Source organism: Girardinichthys multiradiatus, chromosome X, assembly GCF_021462225.1.
Source record: "Girardinichthys multiradiatus isolate DD_20200921_A chromosome X, DD_fGirMul_XY1, whole genome shotgun sequence".
Taxonomy (NCBI): domain Eukaryota; kingdom Metazoa; phylum Chordata; class Actinopteri; order Cyprinodontiformes; family Goodeidae; genus Girardinichthys; species Girardinichthys multiradiatus.
In genome coordinates this window covers 21378231-21397382 of record NC_061817.1, presented here as the reverse complement: position 1 = coordinate 21397382, position 19152 = coordinate 21378231, and the positions used below count along the sequence as shown (strand labels likewise).

The 19152-nt window shown below is 42.2% G+C and overlaps 1 protein-coding gene across 5 annotated transcripts in view; it reads left to right on the top strand.

Annotated features, from left to right (window-relative positions):
* The window catches only part of LOC124862752 (centrosomal protein of 112 kDa-like), a 194053-nt gene that overhangs the window by 24482 nt on the left and 150419 nt on the right, over window positions 1–19152 (top strand). For 4 of the 5 annotated variants that reach the window (XR_007036996.1, XM_047356857.1, XM_047356858.1 and 1 more), the window contains one exon: window positions 15223–15309. The exons of the other annotated variant lie outside the window; for it this stretch is intronic. Coding sequence is in view for 3 of the 4 variants with exons in the window: in XM_047356857.1 (XP_047212813.1) it covers window positions 15223–15309 (87 nt within the window). In the remaining variant the exon portion in view is untranslated. The remainder of the gene's footprint in view (window positions 1–15222; window positions 15310–19152) is intronic. 5 annotated transcript variants of the gene reach the window in all.

Here is a 19152-nt window from a genome sequence, read left to right as displayed (position 1 = left end):
TTGGTTTTTATTCATATCTTAGATGTGTGGTTAACTGTACTTTTTATTTAAAAATCCTAAGCAGGGACTTGGTATTCACATTAGCTGATGGTTAGAAGGCCAATGTACAGAGCAATAGTTATTTTGAGACAACGATTATGTGTTCTCCATGACCAAGTAAACGTGAATGAATTTAAGGTCTGATAGGTGCCGTATATTTCCTTCCATCGCTTTTTCTATGCAACTTTTTCCTTTTTCTTGCTTTATATGTATACAAAAACTAGAATAACACATGGAAAAGTCAAATCTCCCCTGCCTGCATTAAGGTGTTAGATATCCCAAAGTCATTTATAAACACCCGTATACATGGCTTATATTGTTGGAATGGCCAATTCCTCTAAGAAGACAGAAATATTGCCAGCTTCCTCTGATGACTCTTTCTTTCCGTATGTGAATTTAAGCAGAAAATCCGATTCTGAAAGCATGCTTTGAAGTCTCGTCTGACCCTCCCCAACTCTCCCAAACCTCCAGTCATTCCTTCCACTGAGCACCTTAAACGTTAAATATAAAACTGTGCATGACTCGTCTGTAATCGTCATGGCTTTTTGTGGCTGCAGCAGTCACTTAGATGGCTTCACTGTGAGGAGGATGTGGGTGTGGGGAGGAGTTCATGGGAGAAAAAATGACACACAAGACATTGTTGAGAGGTGTTCTTGACATGGTGTTCTTCACTGTTTGTCCTTTAACCTAGAATCGCACGGTATCGGTAAACTGATTTTAACTCAGCTACTGAAAAACAAAAACGTTAGATCGTATCTTAGACTGGCTGACTGGCTCAGTATGGATGAATGTCATGGGAATTTATACTCTACACTGAATGCATGCAACACATGTGGGTTTACACTGGTGTAGTGATATCCAGTATTTCAACCCTGTTACAAACTGTAAAGCTTATGAGCTGTTGTCATTTATAAAGGCTTTGATTCAACTGTATTAGTTTTTAAGGCGGTGGTGTCCAAACATTTTTCCATTAGGGCCATAAACATAAAGTTGAATGCACTTGGGGGATGTTTGGCGTTCTGTCCACTAGAAAAGTTAGATAAATGTAGAATCCTGGTTAATAAATGAGGAATAATTTTTGTTATACCACTAAAGGGCAAAACATAGTTGTGCGTACTTGACTCCCCAGATGTACACGCAGACTCGAAGTGGAGTGACTGACTGCTTCAAGCAGTCAGTCGCGAGTATGCACAGCGTCATGGCCACTCTCTGCGCAGCACTGACAAGTGTATTCTTCTTCTTCGTCCCTAGTGTGGTTTAATGGCCTTTAATACCTACTTTTCCTTTTGTTTTTCCAAAGCTACATGGCAAATTAGCTCTGCCTCCTGATCCAATAACTCCATGCGGAGTCTGCGCTGCTCACAGTACGCCAGACTATGTTCTGCCCTTAACATTGTATCATGTAACCTTTTTTATTTTATCATATATTTTATTTTACCTGTCGTACTCTTACTCGTCGTCTTCCAGGACTGGGTCGCGGGGGCAGCAGACTCAGTAAAGACACCCAGATGTCCCTCTCCCCAGACACCTCCTCCAGCTACTCCAGGGGGAGCCCGAGACGTCCCCTGGGCCTCCTCCCAGTGGGACTTGCCTGGAACACCTCATGAGGGAGGAATCCATGAGGCATCCGGTATAGATGCCCAAGCCACCTCAACTGGCTCCTCTCGATGTGGAGAAGCAGCGGCTCTACTCCGAGCTCCTTCCGGATGGCCAAGCTCCCATTCTATCTCTAAGGGAGTGCTCAGCCACTCTGCAGAGGAAGCTCATTTCAGCTGCTTGTATCCGGGATCTCGTTCTTTTGGTCATGACCTAAGGTTTATGGCCATAGGTGAGGGTAGGAACGTAGACCAACCTGTAAATTGAGAGCTTTTCGGCTCAGCTCTCTCTTCACCACAACGAACTGGCACAGTGCCCCCATTACTGCAGCAGCCGCACCGATCTGTCTGTCGACCTCCCGCTCCATTCTTCCCTCACTCGTGAACAAGACCCGAGATACTTGAACTCCTCCACTTGAGGCAGGAACTCCCCTCCAACCTGAAAAGGTCGAGAACCATGGCCTTGGACTTGGAGGAGCTGATCTTCATCTCAGCCACTTCACACTCGGCTGCAAACCGCCCCAACGCATGCTGTAGGTCTTGGCTAGAGGGGGCCAGCAGGACCACGTCATCTGCAAAAAGAAGAGACGAAATCCACTGGTCCCCAAAACCAGACCCCTCCGGCCCTTGGCTGCGCCTAGAAATCGGCTGACCGGTGACAAAGGGCAGCCCTGCCGGAGTCCAACATGCACTGGGAACAGGTCCGACTTAGCGGTGGCAATGCGGACCAAACTCTTGCTCCGCTTGTACAGAGACCGGATTGCCCCTAATGAAGGGACCCCGACTCCATACTCCTGGAGCAACCCCACAGGGCGCCTCAAGAGACACAGTCGAATGCCTTCTCCAGATCCACAAAACACATGTGAACCGGTTGGGCAAACTCCCATGAACCCTCGGGTACCTTGCAGAGGGAGTAGAGCTGGTCCAGTGTTCCACAGCTGGGGCGAAAACCACACTGCTCCTCCTGAAGCCGAGGTTTGACTATCGGCCAGACTCTCTTCTCCAATACCTTGGCATAGGCCTTACCAGGGAGGCTGAGGAGTGTGATCCCCTTATAGCTGGAACACACCCTACAGTCACCCTTCTTATGAAGGGGGACCACCACCCCGGTCTGCCAGTCCAGAGGCACTGTCCCCTACTGCCACGCAATGTTGAAGAGGCGTGTCAATCATGACAGCCCCACAACATCCAAAGACTTGATGTACTTTGGGCGGATCTCATCCATCCCCGAAGCCCTGCCACCGTGGAGCTTTTTAACCACCTTGGTGACTTCACCCTGGGTGATGAAAGAGTCCAACACCAAGTCCCCAGCCTCTGCTTCCAACAGGGAATGCGTGACGGCAGGATTGAGGAGATCCTCAAAGTACTCCTTCCAACGCCCGATAATGTCCCCAGTTGAGGTCAGCAGCTCCCCATCCCCACTGTAAACAGTGTTGGCAAAGCACTGCTTCCTCCTCCTGAGGCGCCGGACGGTGTGCCAGAATCACTTCAAGGTTAACCGGTAGTCCTTCTCCATGGCCTCACCGAACTCATCCCAGGCCCGAGTTTTTGTCTCTGCCACAGTCTGGGTCGTGGCGCGCTTGGCCTCACGGTACCCATCAGTCACCTCAGGAGTCCCACAAGCCAACCACAGCCGATAGGACTCCTTCTTCAGCTTGACAGCATCCCTTTCTGCCGGTGTCCGCCACCGTGTTCGCGGATTGCTGTGCGACAGGCACCACAGACCTTACGGCAACAGCTACAGGCGGCAACATCGACAATAGATGCGGAGAACATGGTCCACTCGGACTCTATGTCTCCAACCTCCCCCGGAATCTGGTCAAAGCTGTCCCGCCAGACGTTCCCAGCAGACCCTACTATACTTGAGCCTTCCAAGTCTCTGACTCTCTCCTCTTCCAGCGGACCCAACTCACCACCAGGTGGTGATCAGTGGACAGCTCCATCCCCCCCAGCGAGGTGACATTCCACGTCCCTAGAGCCAGCCTAAGCATCCTGAGATCGGGCCGTAGAGGTCTCCACCTTCGTCCGCTGCCCAATCCTCTTACCACCGGTCCCCTATGGTTCTTTCTGCAGGTGGTGGACCCACTGGGGGATGGCCTCGCATCTCTTGTTTGGGATTGGACTGGCCGGGTCCCGCGAGGAGCAACCTGGCCACCAGGCACTCTCCGACGAGTCCCGACCCCAGGCTCCGACGTACCAGGCCACTTCACATGCCTCAATTGTCATGACGGGGTCTTGAACTGCTCTTTGTCTGAGCCATCACCTGGAGCCTGTTTGCCATGGGAGAGCCTACCATACAAGCACTCAAACCCCTCCACCACGTTAAGGTGGCGGTTCAAGGAGGGGTATGTTACTGCTAATATAATATGTAATATACATATATGTGTGTACATATATATACAGGGGTTGGACCATGAAACTGAAACACCTGTCATTTTAGTGTGGGAGGTTTCGAGGCTAAATTGGACCAGCCTGGTAGCCAGTCTTCATAGATTGCACATTGCACCAGTAAGAGCAGAGTGTGAAGGTTCAATTAGCAGGGTAAGAGCACAGTTTTGCTCAAAATATTGAAAGGAACACAACATTATGGGTGACATACCAGAGTTCAAAAGAGGACAAATTGTTGGTGCACGTCTTGCTGGCGCATCTGAGACCAAGACAGCAAGTCTTTGTGATGTATCAAGAACCACGGTATCCAGGGTAATGTCAGCATACCACCAAGAAGGACGAACCACATCCAACAGGATTAACTGTGGACGCAAGAGGAAGTTGTCTGAAAGGGATGTTCGGGTGCTAACCCGGATTGCATCCAAAAAACATATAACCACGGCTGCCCAAATCACGGCAGAATTAAATGTGCACCTCAACTCTCCTGTTTCCACCAGAACTGTCCGTCGGGAGCTCCACAGGGTCAAGATACACGGCCAGGCTGCTATAGCCAAACCTTTGGTCACTCATGCCAATGCCAAACATCGGTTTCAATGGTGCAAGGAGTGCAAATCTTGGAATGTGGACAATGTGAAACATATATTGTTCTCTGATGAGTCCACCTTTACTATTTTCCCCACATCTGGGAGAGTTACGGTGTGGAGAAGCCCCAAAGAAGCGTACCACCCAGACTGTTGCATGCACAGAGTGAAGCATGGGGGTGGATCAGTGATGGTTTGGGCTGCCATATCATGGCATTCCCTTGGCCCAATACTTGTGCTAGATGGGCGCGTCACTGCCAAGGACTACCGAACCATTCTTAAGGACCATGTGCATCCAATGGTTCAAACATTGTATCCTGAAGGCGGTGCCATGTATCAGGATGACAATGCACCAATACACACAGCAAGACTGGTGAAAGATTGGTTTGATGAACATGAAAGTGAAGTTGAACATCTCCCATGGCCTGCACAGTCACCAGATCTAAATATTATTGAGCCACTTTGGGGTGTTTTGGAGGAGCGAGTCAGGAAACATTTTCCTCCACCAGTATCACGTAGTGACCTGGCCACTATCCTGCAAGAAGAATGGCTTAAAATCCCTCTGACCACTGTGTAGGACTTGTATATGTCATTCCCAAGAAGAATTGACGCTGTATTGGCCGCAAAAGGAGGCCCTACACCATACTAATAAATTATTGTGGTCTAAAACCAGGGGTTTCAGTTTCATTGTCCAACCCCTGTGTATATATATATATACTGGTCCTTCTCAAAATATTAGCATATTGTGATAAAGTTCATTATTTTCCATAATGTCATGATGAAAATTTAACATTCATATATTTTAGATTCATTGCACACTAACTGAAATATTTCAGGTCTTTTATTGTCTTAATACGGATGATTTTGGCATACAGCTCATGAAAACCCAAAATTCCTATCTCACAAAATTAGCATATCATTAAAAGGGTCTCTAAACGAGCTATGAACCTAATCATCTGAATCAACAAGTTAACTCTAAACACCTGCAAAAGATTCCTAGGGCCTTTAAAACTCCCAGCCTGGTTCATCACTCAAAACCCCAATCATGGGTAAGACTGCCGACCTGACTGCTGTCCAGAAGGCCACTATTGACACCCTCAAGCAAGAGGGTAAGACACAGAAAGAAATTTCTGTACGAATAGGCTGTTCCCAGAGTGCTGTATCAAGGCACCTCAGTGGGAAGTCTGTGGGAAGGAAAAAGTGTGGCAGAAAACGCTGCACAACGAGAAGAGGTGACCGAACCCTGAGGAAGATTGTGGAGAAGGGCCGATTCCAGACCTTGGGGGACCTGCGGAAGCAGTGGACTGAGTGTGGAGTAGAAACATCCAGAGCCACTGTGCACAGGCGTGTGCAGGAAATGGGCTACAGGTGCTGCATTCCCCAGACCTGGGCTACAGAGAAGCAGCACTGGACTGTTGCTCAGTGGTCCAAAGTACTTTTTTCGGATGAAAGCAAATTCTGCATGTCATTCAGAAATCAAGGTGCCAGAGTCTGGAGGAAGACTGGGGAGAAGGAAATGCCAAAATGCCAGAAGTCCAGTGTCAAGTACCCACAGTCAGTGATGGTCTGGGGTGCCGTGTCAGCTGCTGGTGTTGGTCCACTGTGTTTTATCAAGGGCAGGATCAATGCAGCTAGCTATCAGGAGATTTTTGAGCACTTCATGCTTCCATCTGCTGAAAAGCTTTATGGAGATGAAGATTTCATTTTTCAGCACGACCTGGCACCTGCTCACAGTGCCAAAACCACTGGTACATGGTTTACTGACCATGGTATCACTGTGCTCAATTGGCCTGCCAACTCTCCTGACCTGAACCCCATAGAGAATCTGTGGGATATTGTGAAGAGAACGTTGAGAGACTCAAGACCCAACACTCTGGATGAGCTAAAGGCCGCTATTGAAGCATCCTGGGCCTCCATAAGACCTCAGCAGTGCCACAGGCTGATTGCCTCCATGCCACGCCGCATTGAAGCAGTAATTTCTGCCAAAGGATTCCCGACCAAGTATTCAGTGCATAACTGTACATGATTATTTGAAGGTTGACGTTTTTTGTATTAAAAACACTTTTCTTTTATTGGTCGGATGAAATATGCTAATTTTGTGAGATAGGAATTTTGGGTTTTCATGAGCTGTATGCCACAATCATCCATATTAAGACAATAAAAGACCTGAAATATTTCAGTTAGTGTGCAATGAATCTAAAATATATGAATGTTTAATTTTCATCATGACATTATGGAAAATAATGAACTTTATCACAATATGCTAATATTTTGAGAAGGACCTGTACATATATATATATATATATATATATATATATAGTATATATATATTTATATAATACGTATATATTAAATTTTATTTTATTTGCCTGTAAAACAATCTCCCCCTAAAAATAAAGAAATTTACATCAACCGCCAGATTCGGCCAGATTTGCTTCACCCCACCGCATAGTATCATTAGGGGGCCGTAAATGGCGACATTTGGGATGTTTATACTTAAGAGATTTTGTTTCTCTTTTAATGGTTTTACTCTTTACAGAGATTATGTTCATCAAATTAAATCAGTGCCTTTTAGGGAAAGAGTTAGTGCTGAAGAAAGTATGTGCTTGTTGGTATGGAGGTATTTTGAGTTGTATCTGCATTTCACACTCACACATTGCCATGCACTCCCTTTTTGCTTCCCTTTCATACCCATAAACCATTTCAAACCTATGTTTCAACACCATTGTGTATCACTATATGTGTCTTGCTAATTAATTGTTGAATTGAAGAATTATGGACATAAATAATAAAATTGCTCCAATGTCATATAATTTTAGTTTAAGATTTTATATTATACTCTGTTTCTTTTGATTTTGGCAATAAAATAGATTATGATTCTCTGATCAAAACAAAATAACTACAAGCTACTGCTCAGAGACTTATACCCATATTTCCTTGCAATGGACTAGGTTTGCTCAATTGTGGAAAAAATTACAATCATGATTATTTTTTGTTTTTATACTAGGAATGATCAGTTATCGAGTTTGGAAAAACAAAGTTTCAGTTTCGTATGAAGAGTGAATTTCCTTCAATATGATTTTTATTTTCCTTGATACCTTCTTGTTAAATATTCCCTTAAAGTATCTGACTATGTATTTATGTACATATGGGATATAATATAAATAAATAAAAATGTTAAAAATAAATAGCTAAACAGCCTGTGTATTTATATTGTGTGATGTAGCGTTGAGAGATGGTGTTTGTGACCATTCTGAGATGGATCGATACATCATGTACATCGTTATGATAAAAGTAGAACTACATGATGACACTGATGCGTTTAACCCTTTAGATTAAGAGGTGTTTGACACATTTTTGTGTAATGTTCCATTTAGACCCTGCAGAGTTTGACCCCACACCTTATATTCCCATTTGCTGGTTTAATGTTTTAAAGCATACATGTTGATTCGTGATTATTAAGTGACCAGATGCAGCACAGAGGCGCTGGTCTTTTCAGCTTTATCGACAGCTCTGTTCTTTGAAAGAGGCCACTGATGTCGCACATAGCTAACTGTAGTTTTAAAACAGCATTACCTTGACAAAGTGATCGATGCCACTCTTTAAGTTTTCACAAAATTACTGTTTTTTGTGACTGGAAATTTTTTTTTTTTTTTGCAAGTGGAGGAAATGTGTAGTACCTATCTTTCAGCCAGCTGTCGGGCAGTGTGCCGAGATACAGTATTTCACAAAAGCGAGTGTACACGCATTTTTCCATTCTTTTCTTTCTGGTATCACATGACTCGTTACGAGGTCTCAGGTGAGAATGGGAAGCAGGTGTGTTAAACCTGGTGTTATCACTTTCACACTCTCTCCTACTGGTCACTAGGAGTTCAACATGGCATCTCATGGCAACGAACTCTCTGAAAATCTGAAGATAAAAATTGTTGCTCTACCTAAAGATGGCTGAGGCTATAAGAAAATTACCAACACCTCTGCAGCACGGTGGGCATTAGTATTCAGCGGTTTAACAGGACATGTTCCTCTCAGAACAGGCCTCAACATGGTCAACCAAAGAAGTTGAGTGCACATGCTCAGCATCATATCCAGAGGCTTTCTATAGAATAAATGGATGAGTGCTGCCAACATTGCTGCAGAGGTTGAAGGGGAGGGGGGGGTCAGCTTGTCAGTGCTCAGACCGTACGCCACACGCTGTAACAAATGGGTCTGCATGGCTGTCTTCCGAGAAGGAAGCTTCTGCTAAACATGATGCACAACAAAGGGGTGTACCCACTTTTGTGAGATACTGTTGGTGGAGGAGGGGCCGCACCCAAATACTCTCTGCTCCACATAACCGGAGAAAACTCTTGCACTTTCTTTGGGATTTCTTTAAAAGGACTTTAAACTAGCACAGTATGACTAAAATGTTTTGCGGTTTCAAAACCAAATCTTTACTTGGATATAGTTGCTTGATCAAAAAAATCCCGACTGATCGGAGTAATATTTGTTGAAATGTGTACAAAAACATAATCCCCACCAGAAAAGCAGCAGTGAAAAGTGGATTCAAAGTGTATATGTGCAACAGATTGTGTTCAGGGGCCCACAGTGTGAGTAGGAGCCTTAGTCCCCATGTCTATGGACAACTCGATTCACTAAAAATAAGAACTAAATCACCTTCAGTGTTGACACAGCTTGACTGTTTATGCCCTTTAGTGGGAGGCTGTGTGCATGGCATGCCTTGAGGTGGAGCCTTTCCCCATAGTCTTTCCCTAGACATATGTGACAGCTTATAGGTGAGTTCTGGATGTTGTCTTGCAGGAGCACAAAAGACCTGTTAATGCTACAGCACACTCTGGAAGTGCTTAGTTTTAAGAAGGCCGGGCCTTTATTTAGAAATTCAATTAAACTGTGACTGATGAGTCAGTTTTAGCTTAGCGTACGCCTAAGGCTAGAGACTACAGAAGATACTGACAGAATGATAAAGTCTCACAGCCTTTCTTTTAGGCTTTTGGTGTACAGGCCATCTTGAAGCTTTTCCCTCGGTACCTGACCTCAGGGAAAGTTGGCAGCAGCCTCGTAGATGTGTGTCAAGCGGTCTTGGTCTAATGGTCACAAGCCCTCGACTGGGGATCAGATCCCTTTGCTTTCTGATGCCATAATGATGCAGTCTCTCTAATCTGACAGTCCTCTGGGACAGAGCTTGAGTTCTGAGCCTGTGATTTAGAGGGCCATGGCCTGTCTTATCTGATCGCTTTTGAAAGCTAAAAAAGGGTAACTTTGTGCATCTCTGTAGTTTTTAACGGGGACTAGTTCTGCAGCTGGCTTTCAAGATTGTGCTTGAGGCAGGGAACCTTGAGGGATTTACTGTGTTTCATAATAATAAAGTTACTATTTCAAATATATCTCCTCTGTTCTTGTTACCTTAGTGCTTTATGGATTTATACTAGATAATTTGAATGATAGTCTCTCATTCTCATACTCTCTTTCTGTTCATACAATTTTAGCCATAATCTTGGTCCAGTCTTTTTATCTAGACAGAGAGATGTTAAGTAATGTGCTGTTAGGTGAGGGAATGGTCTCTAGTTGCTCCTCAGTAAGTAGCATAGAGCTGTACAGGGTTTCTACACATTTTTCATTTCATCGCTCCAGGCTTTTCGCGAACTAAATTTCTAGAGTTCAGTCCATATCTAGATGGGCCAGGCTTTAAATATAAATGGATGGATGGAAAAAACAATAGATCAATGGAAGGATGGATAATGGTAAAATGGTAGGACTAGATGGATGGGAGGATGGAGAATGGATAAGAAATCCATATTTTTATGCGTTAAGGATGAAAAGTCTAGAAACGCAAATATTTTTCCATATTCTGTTCTCTTTTCAATTAATATAAATATTTAAATAAATAAAAAGTTTTCACCCCCCACACCCCGTCATTTTATCTCTTTTGTGACCTTCCGACCTGTAACTTAATTATTTTATGTGAAAGGTCTGCCCAAAAAAGTCTAAGTTGGTATGTGGATATGTATGCACCCCATTTGCTATGAAGCCCCTAAAAAGTTCTGGGCCCGTATTCACAAAGATTCTCAGAGTCCTTTCAGAGAGCTCCTATCTTAGCCGACAAATTCCTGGCAAGGACTCCTAGCTTAAGAGTGATTCAGTTCTCTGCTGAGAGCGACTCTGAGCATGGAGACGACAGAGAGGAAATTGCAGCACACCAGAGAACATCTCCACAGACGGGAATCATCGTGAATGACAATTTAGGTTTAGGCTGCTGACATCATCATGTACATCTTCCTTCTATGTATATACTGTTTAGATAATTTTTTTGATTTTTTTCCAAATTAATTTGATTAGAGACTTGAGTATCTGTCCATAGGACCACAATAATCCATAGACTATAGAGCTGGGCTATATGGAAAACTGGCCAGAGAAAAGCCATTACTAGAGTTAAAATAAGAAGGCATGTTTTGACTTGGTGAAAAGCATGGGGGGCAATCTCCAAACGTATGGAGGAAGGTGCTCTGGTCAGATGAGTCTAAAATTGAACTTTTCAGCCATCAAGGAAAACGTTATGTCTGGTGCAAACTCAACACATCCCATCACCGAAGGAAAACGTCAACCCCACAATGAAACATGGGGGGGAACTGGAAAACTGTTTCAGGTCAGTGCAGGTCTCAATGCTCAAATCTGATTTTTTTCAGGAATCTGAGAGAATTATCCAAAGTAACTTGCTGCTGTAACTGCCACAAAGTACTGACTTCGGGGGGACATTAATGCACGCTGACACTTTCAGTTGTTTTGTCCTGTTTGTTGTTTGCTTTACACTTAAAATGATACTTCAGAGTTGTTGGAATGTTCTGTAAATGAAATGGTGCAAACTCTCAAACAGTGCATTTTAATTCCAGGTAGTGAGGCAACAAAACATGAAAAATGGCAATGGTGGTGAATACTTTTGCCACCATAAACAGTTCCTGGACAATTTTGTGATCGTATCCCCCCTTGAGCATAAAGCCCCTCCCCACTCTCAACATGGCATTCTGATATTGAACAGAAAAATAAATTGTTTCTCTCTTCTGCTCACATCCCCCATCCACCCCCTGCTTCTTCCCGCCCTAGCTCTCATCCTCTCAAAAGCGAAGTGTCAAAAAACATGGCATCTTACAGCGCTCGCTTCAACTCAGAAAAAGAGAAAAGGGAAGGAGCTGTACCACCCAGTTGGGACTGATTGAAGACATCTCAGAAGCCTTAGGTGTACGACATTCCTCCTTCTCCTCCTCCCTTCACCGATGCTTTTATAAACAAGTTTCAAACACCACTGATCTAGTTTGACAAACTTTCTCCAAAGAACATTTGAAGAGAGGATAAGAAAGTGACACCCCCACATGAGCTTTTTTATTTTTTTTGTTCAGGAACCGTTAGAATCAGGTCTCTACTTTACGTTTCGTTTTTCAGTCAATGCTTTCTCCCTCCTTCTCCACATCTGTCTAACTCTCACTTCTTTTTGACTTTTTCCTTTCTACTCTGACAAGTCTCCTGTGGTCCTCTCAATTGCACAAGAAATAGTGTTAAATGAAGAAAAAAGACAAGGAAGAAAGTGCCGAACACTTAAACGAGCTCTGTCAAGGATGCAGTTTGAATGTAGCTCAAGCGCTATAATGAGGAGCATCATCCAGAAGGCAATTTCTGCATTTTAGTTGGACTTTTATTTTTAAAGGGGCTCTAAGTGAGAAGGGAATTGCTGACTTCAGAGCATAACTTGAGCTCTTAAGTTTTTTCAACTGTTTCAGTCCCGGAGCATGGCTACATTTAGTTGTGTGCTGTTGATGTCTTCATTGTGTTCTGTCAATATTTAGACACACAAACAATACTGCAGTTAAATCATGTCTTTTTCTTTTGATATGATAGAGACAAGGTCTAATGAGCTCTCCCAGTGCCAGGTAACATTTTGGGAATTTTTCAGCTTAATGGTTTTGATGACTAGAACAAACAAGATTTAGCCTCGGGATGTTTTTAACCACCGACTTGCTCACACACACTCACACATGCACACGCTCCTAAGCACATTTTCAAAGGAGCAACATTGTCACCCTGCTGCAGGTTTAACGCACCAGAAGATACACAGACTATACATGAGTGGTGACATCAAAGCAAACAAACCAGACAGTTTTTCTGTCAAAGGTTTTTCTTTGCGCTTCCATGTGCTGTGTGTTTGTGAGGGGAAACATCCTCTAATTAAAGACAGCAGCTTTAGGGAAAAAAAGAGGAAAACGAAGATTGTCAATGATCAAAAAAAAGTATATAATTTAAGAAAGGTAACAAGGTTTGTTATGGAAGGATAAATCCATAAAAAATGTTGGGAAGAAGATGCAGTGTAGATTTTTACAGGCAAGCCCTCTCTTTAAAGAGTTTTGTTGCCTTTTTCAATATAAAAGGTATGCTGAGTTATGCAGCATTTCCTCTGTACACACAAATGTTCTTTTGGCACTAATGGCATTGAGCATTAGCTAGACAGGAAGTAGGGTAGAGAAAGAAGGGGAAGACCTGTAGTAAATGGCCCAGGGCCAGGAATTGAACCCAGGATACCTGCGTCGAGGACTGCCTCAGCTTATGGTGCACTTACTTCTACAACTGAGCCCACGTGACACCGCAAATCGATTTCCTCATTCCAAGTTGGTAAAATTGACAAGTTCCTCACAATTCCCAATCCAAAATTGCTGCAAGAGAAATATTTTTAACAGGAACATGTGTTTGTAGAAATCTTGGCTGGATGTGAAAAGTATGATTTAAATTTTACATCTGTTATGGATATATTTGCAGTCAATCCTGATATGTATCTGATTTACTCTTTTTACTGAAGACATTATTCGGTGGTTACATTGTTTTTTCCCACTTGCCAGGAATGAATCCTGGCAAGGCTGAATGATTCTATTTGTTTGCCGTCAGCAGGAAAAAACACTGTGATGATCTCATTAAACCCCCCATTGTTCTGTTAGTACTGTTAACATCTGTTAGTGAGCGTGTTGCTTCAGTGTTGAAATGTAGATAAATATGTTGTTAAGGTTCAGTTCTATTGAGTCTGGAAAAGTATAGAATTTGATTTAAGCTTTTTCTGTTCTAGGTAAGTATAGAAAAAGAAAATGGAATGCGGAAAAATATTTGTCTCTCTAGATTTTATTCCCTGTTCAGCTGTGTAAGAATTGTATCTGTATCAAGTGTATGTATTCCTGGCAGTGAGACTCCATCCCACAGACTGAATGTATTGGATTCCTGACACTTTCCTGGCAGCACACGGAATTATACAGCCAACAAATATTTCAATCTTATTGGTCCTTTGTGATATCATTGTGGCACACACTGATATTCCAATGTCAATATGTTTGGGATATATTGTTCAGCTCTACTACAGATGTCAGGAGATAGTATTTGGGAATGTTTAACCTAACTGTTCACTAGTTGCAATATGGACAACCAGTGGATTTGCTACACCTAGCTTATTAGTATTAGCAATACAAAAACATTTCCACTTACTGATTTACAGTACTGTGTGAGTGTGTGTGTGCATACACATTATTGCTGCAGCTGTAAGGTTGTTTTAAGCTGTATTAGATTTTAAGGTGGGGTTTTAAGCTAAAAACCTCAAACTTTCTAAGGTGGATTTCTGACTTCTGAGTGTAAAATGGAGCGCAGCAAGAGTTGGATGTAACGGCATTCTCAGATCTGAGTTTCACCTTCCAAGGTAAATGGAAAGCCGTATTAAAATGGCAAAAATCCAGGGTTTTGTCATGTTACATCCACAAACTTCATTCATTTGCTAATAAAATCCCAAATACAAGCACAGACATTTGCGATTTTAACCTGAGAAATTGTGAAAAGTATGGATATTTTTTCGAGTGGGTCTTTTCCAAGTTGGATCCATGTCATTTACAGCAAAGGCCCTCAGGACATGCCTGAAGTAAATGTTAATAATTAAATCTTGTTTATTTGCTATGAATACATGATATGAGAAAACTGTTTGGTTGGAGTGATTCATGATTGGGTTTGTAGGGTTTAAAGAGACTGAAATCTAGAAGCTCACTTAGTTCAGGGAGATCTGCTCCAAACTTTCTCAGCACAATGTCGAAACTGATCCTTTTCTAAATAGTACATTTGACACAAAACCGTAATCTCTGTTTGATTGACTATTATAGAAATATTACATAGTCATTTAACTGACACACACCTTCTTTATTAGTTTTCTCCTCTGTGCCAGAGATTTGCCTCCCAACAAGTTAAGTTTTATATTAAAGTGGTTTTTTTTTATGTTTGCTGTTATTTGCTCCAGCATCCATTCTAGTGGCTGTTTTAATGTGAAGGTTTTTACTTCCCTTATTTCTTCCACACATGGAAAAATCCCCAAATAAACAGGCCTTCAGTTCCATTCACTCCTGTGCACAAATTTCAAGGTGTGTGCATAAATGTTTTTGGAATGACATCCACAAATGTAATGAAAATCTGTCCCTGGAAATCAGTACATCAGATACATCTGCAGATGTTTTCACATCCATTTTTGGAAGCTACAACTAAATTACAGAGTACCAGACATGGTGTGAAGAGGGTGTTTTCTTTTCCTGTGCATGACATGATCTTTCCTGTGTTCTCAGACTGAAATAAAGATCAAAGTGTTGGAGGCCAAGCACCAGGAGGAGAAACTGAAGATGCAGCAGAGACATGATACAGATGTTGAGAAGGCAAGAATGAAAAACATGAAGCCATGACCCACCAACTTAGAAGCTACTTTTTTCACTAGTTTTATTTGATGATTTTAACCTGTTTTTCAGTTTAAATGTTTAACTTTTAGTAAGAAATTAGAAGAGCATGTCAAAGAGTGAATTTAATACAGTTTGTATTTGCCCACAGAGAATGATCTAATAGATAAAACACAAAAAACCTAGATTCTCTACCAGATGGACAAATCTTCTAACAACCATTGAATCTGCATCACGGTGCCCATCATAAAGCCAATAGGTGGCAAAATGAAAAGTAAAGCAATACTCCTCTCCTCCTCTCTGGTCCATCCAATGAAATAATTATCTCTTCAAGGCTTCTTGTCAGATGGAGAAAGCAGCACTAAAGCTGGTTTATTTCAATGTACGTGCTGTCATCTAGACTGCAGCTGAAACACCTGGAATCCATTTCATCCTCACATGACTTTCCTTTGCTGCCATTGAAGCTTTTAACAAAACAGAAGAAAACAATCCAGTTGGCTCTTCACTTACGATGTTTCACAATCGGCAGGATGACGCATCACTCTGTGTAGTGCTTTCTGTCTTCGAATAAATACTGATTGTGAGTGACTTTCAGTTTATGTTCATGTATATGCCATAAAGATTAACATACATCCTTAGGGGGAACAGACAGTGAAAATACAGATTTTTTTTTTTTTTAGGGGTTATCGTATTGTTAATACGGGAAGGGCTGCTGATAGAAATGCACTTTTCGGAATCTTATGGTTGCCGATCTCATATATATACACACACAGTACAGACCAAAAGTTTGGACACACCTTCTCATTCAAAGAGTTTTCTTTATTTTCACGACTATGAATATTGTAGCTTCACACTGAAGGCATCAAAACTATGAATTAACACATGTGGAATTATATACTGAACAAAAAAGTGTGAATCAACTGAAAATATGTCTTATATTCTAGGTTCTTCAAAGTAGCCACCTTTTGCTTTGATTACTGCTCCGCTCACTCTTGGCATTGTGTTGATGAGCTTCAAGAGGTAGTCACCTGAAATGGTTTTCCAACAGTCTTGAAGGAGTTCCCAGAGATGCTTAGCACTTGTTGGACCTTTTGCCTTCACTCTGCAGTCCAGCTCACCCCAAACCATCTCGATTTGGTTCAGGTCCGGTGACTGTGGAGGCCAGGTCATCTGGCGCAGCACCCCATCACTCCTTCTTGGTCAAATAGCCCTTACACAGCCTGGAGGTGTGTTTGGGGTCATTGTCCTGTTGAAAACTAAATGATGGTCCAACTAAATGCAAACCGGATGGAATAGCATGTTGCTGCAAGAAGCTGTGGTAGCCATGCTGGTTCAGTATGCCTTTAATTTTGAATAAATCCCAACAGTGTCACCAGCAAAGCACCCCCACACCATCACACCTCCTCCTCCATGCTTCACGGTGGGAACCAGGCATGTAGAGTCCATCCGTTCACCTCTTCTGCGCCACACAAAGACACGATGGTTGGAACCAAAGATCTCAAACCTGGTCTCATCAGACCAAAGCACAGATTTCCACTGGTCTAATGTCCATTCCTTGTGTTCTTTAGCCCAAACAAGTCTCTTCTGCTTGTTGTCTGTCCTCAGCAGTGGTTTCCTAGCAGCTATTTTACCATGAAGGCCTGATTCACACAGTCTCCTCTTAACAGTTGTTCTAGAGATGTGTCTGCTGCTAGAACTCTGTGTGGCATTGACCTGTTCTCTAATCTGAGCTGCTGTTAACCTGCGATTTCTGAGGCTGGTGACTTTGATGAACTTATCATCCGCAGCAGAGGTGACTCTTCGTCTTCCTTTCCTGGGGCGGTCCTTATGTGAGCCAGTTTCTTTGTAGCGCTTGATGGTTTTTGCGACTGCACTTGGAGACACTTTCAAAGTTTTCCCAATTATTCTGACTGACTGACCTTCATTTCTTAAAGTAATGATGGCCACTCGTTTTTCTTTACTTAGCTGCTTTTTTCTTGCCATAATACAAATTCTAACAGTCTATTCAGTAGGACTATCAGCTGTGTACTGTATCCACCTCCTGCACAACACAACTGATGGTCCCAACCACTTTTATAAGGCTTGAAATCCCACTTATTAAACCTGACAGGGCACACCTGTGAAGTGAAAACCATTTCAGGTGACTACCTCTTGAAGCTCATCATATATATATATATATGTGTGTGTATATATATATATGAAGCTGAAATACCTGGTTTTGGACCACAATAATTTATTAGTATGGTGTAGGGCCTCCTTTTGCGGCCAATACAGCGTCAATTCGTCTTGGGAATGACATATACAAGTCCTGCACAGTGGTCAGAGGGATTTTAAGCCATTCTTCTTGCAGGATAGTGGCCAGGTCACTACGTGATACTGGTGGAGGAAAACGTTTCCTGACTCGCTCCTCCAAAACACCCCAAAGTGGCTCAATAATATTTAGATCTGGTGACTGTGCAGGCCATGGGAGATGTTCAACTTCACTTTCATGTTCATCAAACCAATCTTTCACCAGTCTTGCTGTGTGTATTGGTGCATTGTCATCCTGATACTTGTCCTTCTTGGTGGTATGCTGACATTACCCTGGATACCGTGGCTCTTGATACATCACAAAGACTTGCTGTCTCGGTCACAGATGCGCCAGCAAGACGTGCACCAACAATTTGTCCTCTTTTGAACTCTGGTATGTCACCCATAATGTTGTGTGCATTTCAATACTTTGAGAAAAACTGTGCTCTTAGGTGTTTCATTGTCCAACCCCTGTGTGTGTGTGTGTGTGTGTGTGTAATATATATATATATATATATATATATATATATATATATATATATATAGTTTTTGTAGCCTTCCTGCAGAGATCGGTCATTAATTATTTATAACAGGGGCAGATGTGACAGAATATGGATCCTTACCTTAACTGAGATTTTCAAAGGCCTCTCAGTATTTCCAAATACAGCTAATAATTTGCCAATTCCTATCAAAAGCAGATATCTCCAGGCGCCTTTAGCTGCTACTCATGGTTGACATGTGGATATCAAGAGGCTGATTAGAGAACAGTCCTAATTATTGTAGATTCGTTTCAGTGAAGAAGTGCATCTTTGTGGGTTTATGTTTTTATTTGTTTACAAGCGATCAGGATTTTTTGTCCCAAGACCAATTCCATTCATTGAGGAATAGGCACTTCCTGATAACTAGTGCTTGTTTACTTATTTAAAAACAGAAACTTTTCAGTTCAATTCAAAAATACTTCATTCATCCCATCAGGACATTAAATGTTATTGTAGCTGATATTATACAGGTTTCTTTAAAGATCCATTGTAGATGCTGATGGCTGTGGGCAGGAAGCATCTCTTGTTGCGGTCTGTCTTACAGCACATCTGAATAAACCTTTTTAGGTAAGACAAAATTTCTTATATTACCAAAATAATACCCACGATCTATAATACAGCCATGCACATTTTTAAATACACTGTGAATTTTAAAAACTGGCTGCCTAAACTGTGGTTGGACGTCTCACTGTCGGTATTTTTTACATGAACATGTAAAAGATTAAATTAATCTGAAGTAATGTGGTTTGCAGATGTGAACACGTTTTCCCAGTCAAATATTGCATTGTAACATATATTGTTGCTATAAAAGAAATTTCACTTTACCTGTCAGTGATCATAATGTTTTGGCAGATCATTGTACTTTTGTTGGTAATGCTAAATTAGTTTTCTCCTTCCTCTCTATTTTATTCATTAGATTCTCTCTCCATTAGGATCTCTTCTAAAGGCCTCAGAAAGGGATCATAAATGCTCTCATTTCCCACCGTGGGGTGCACCC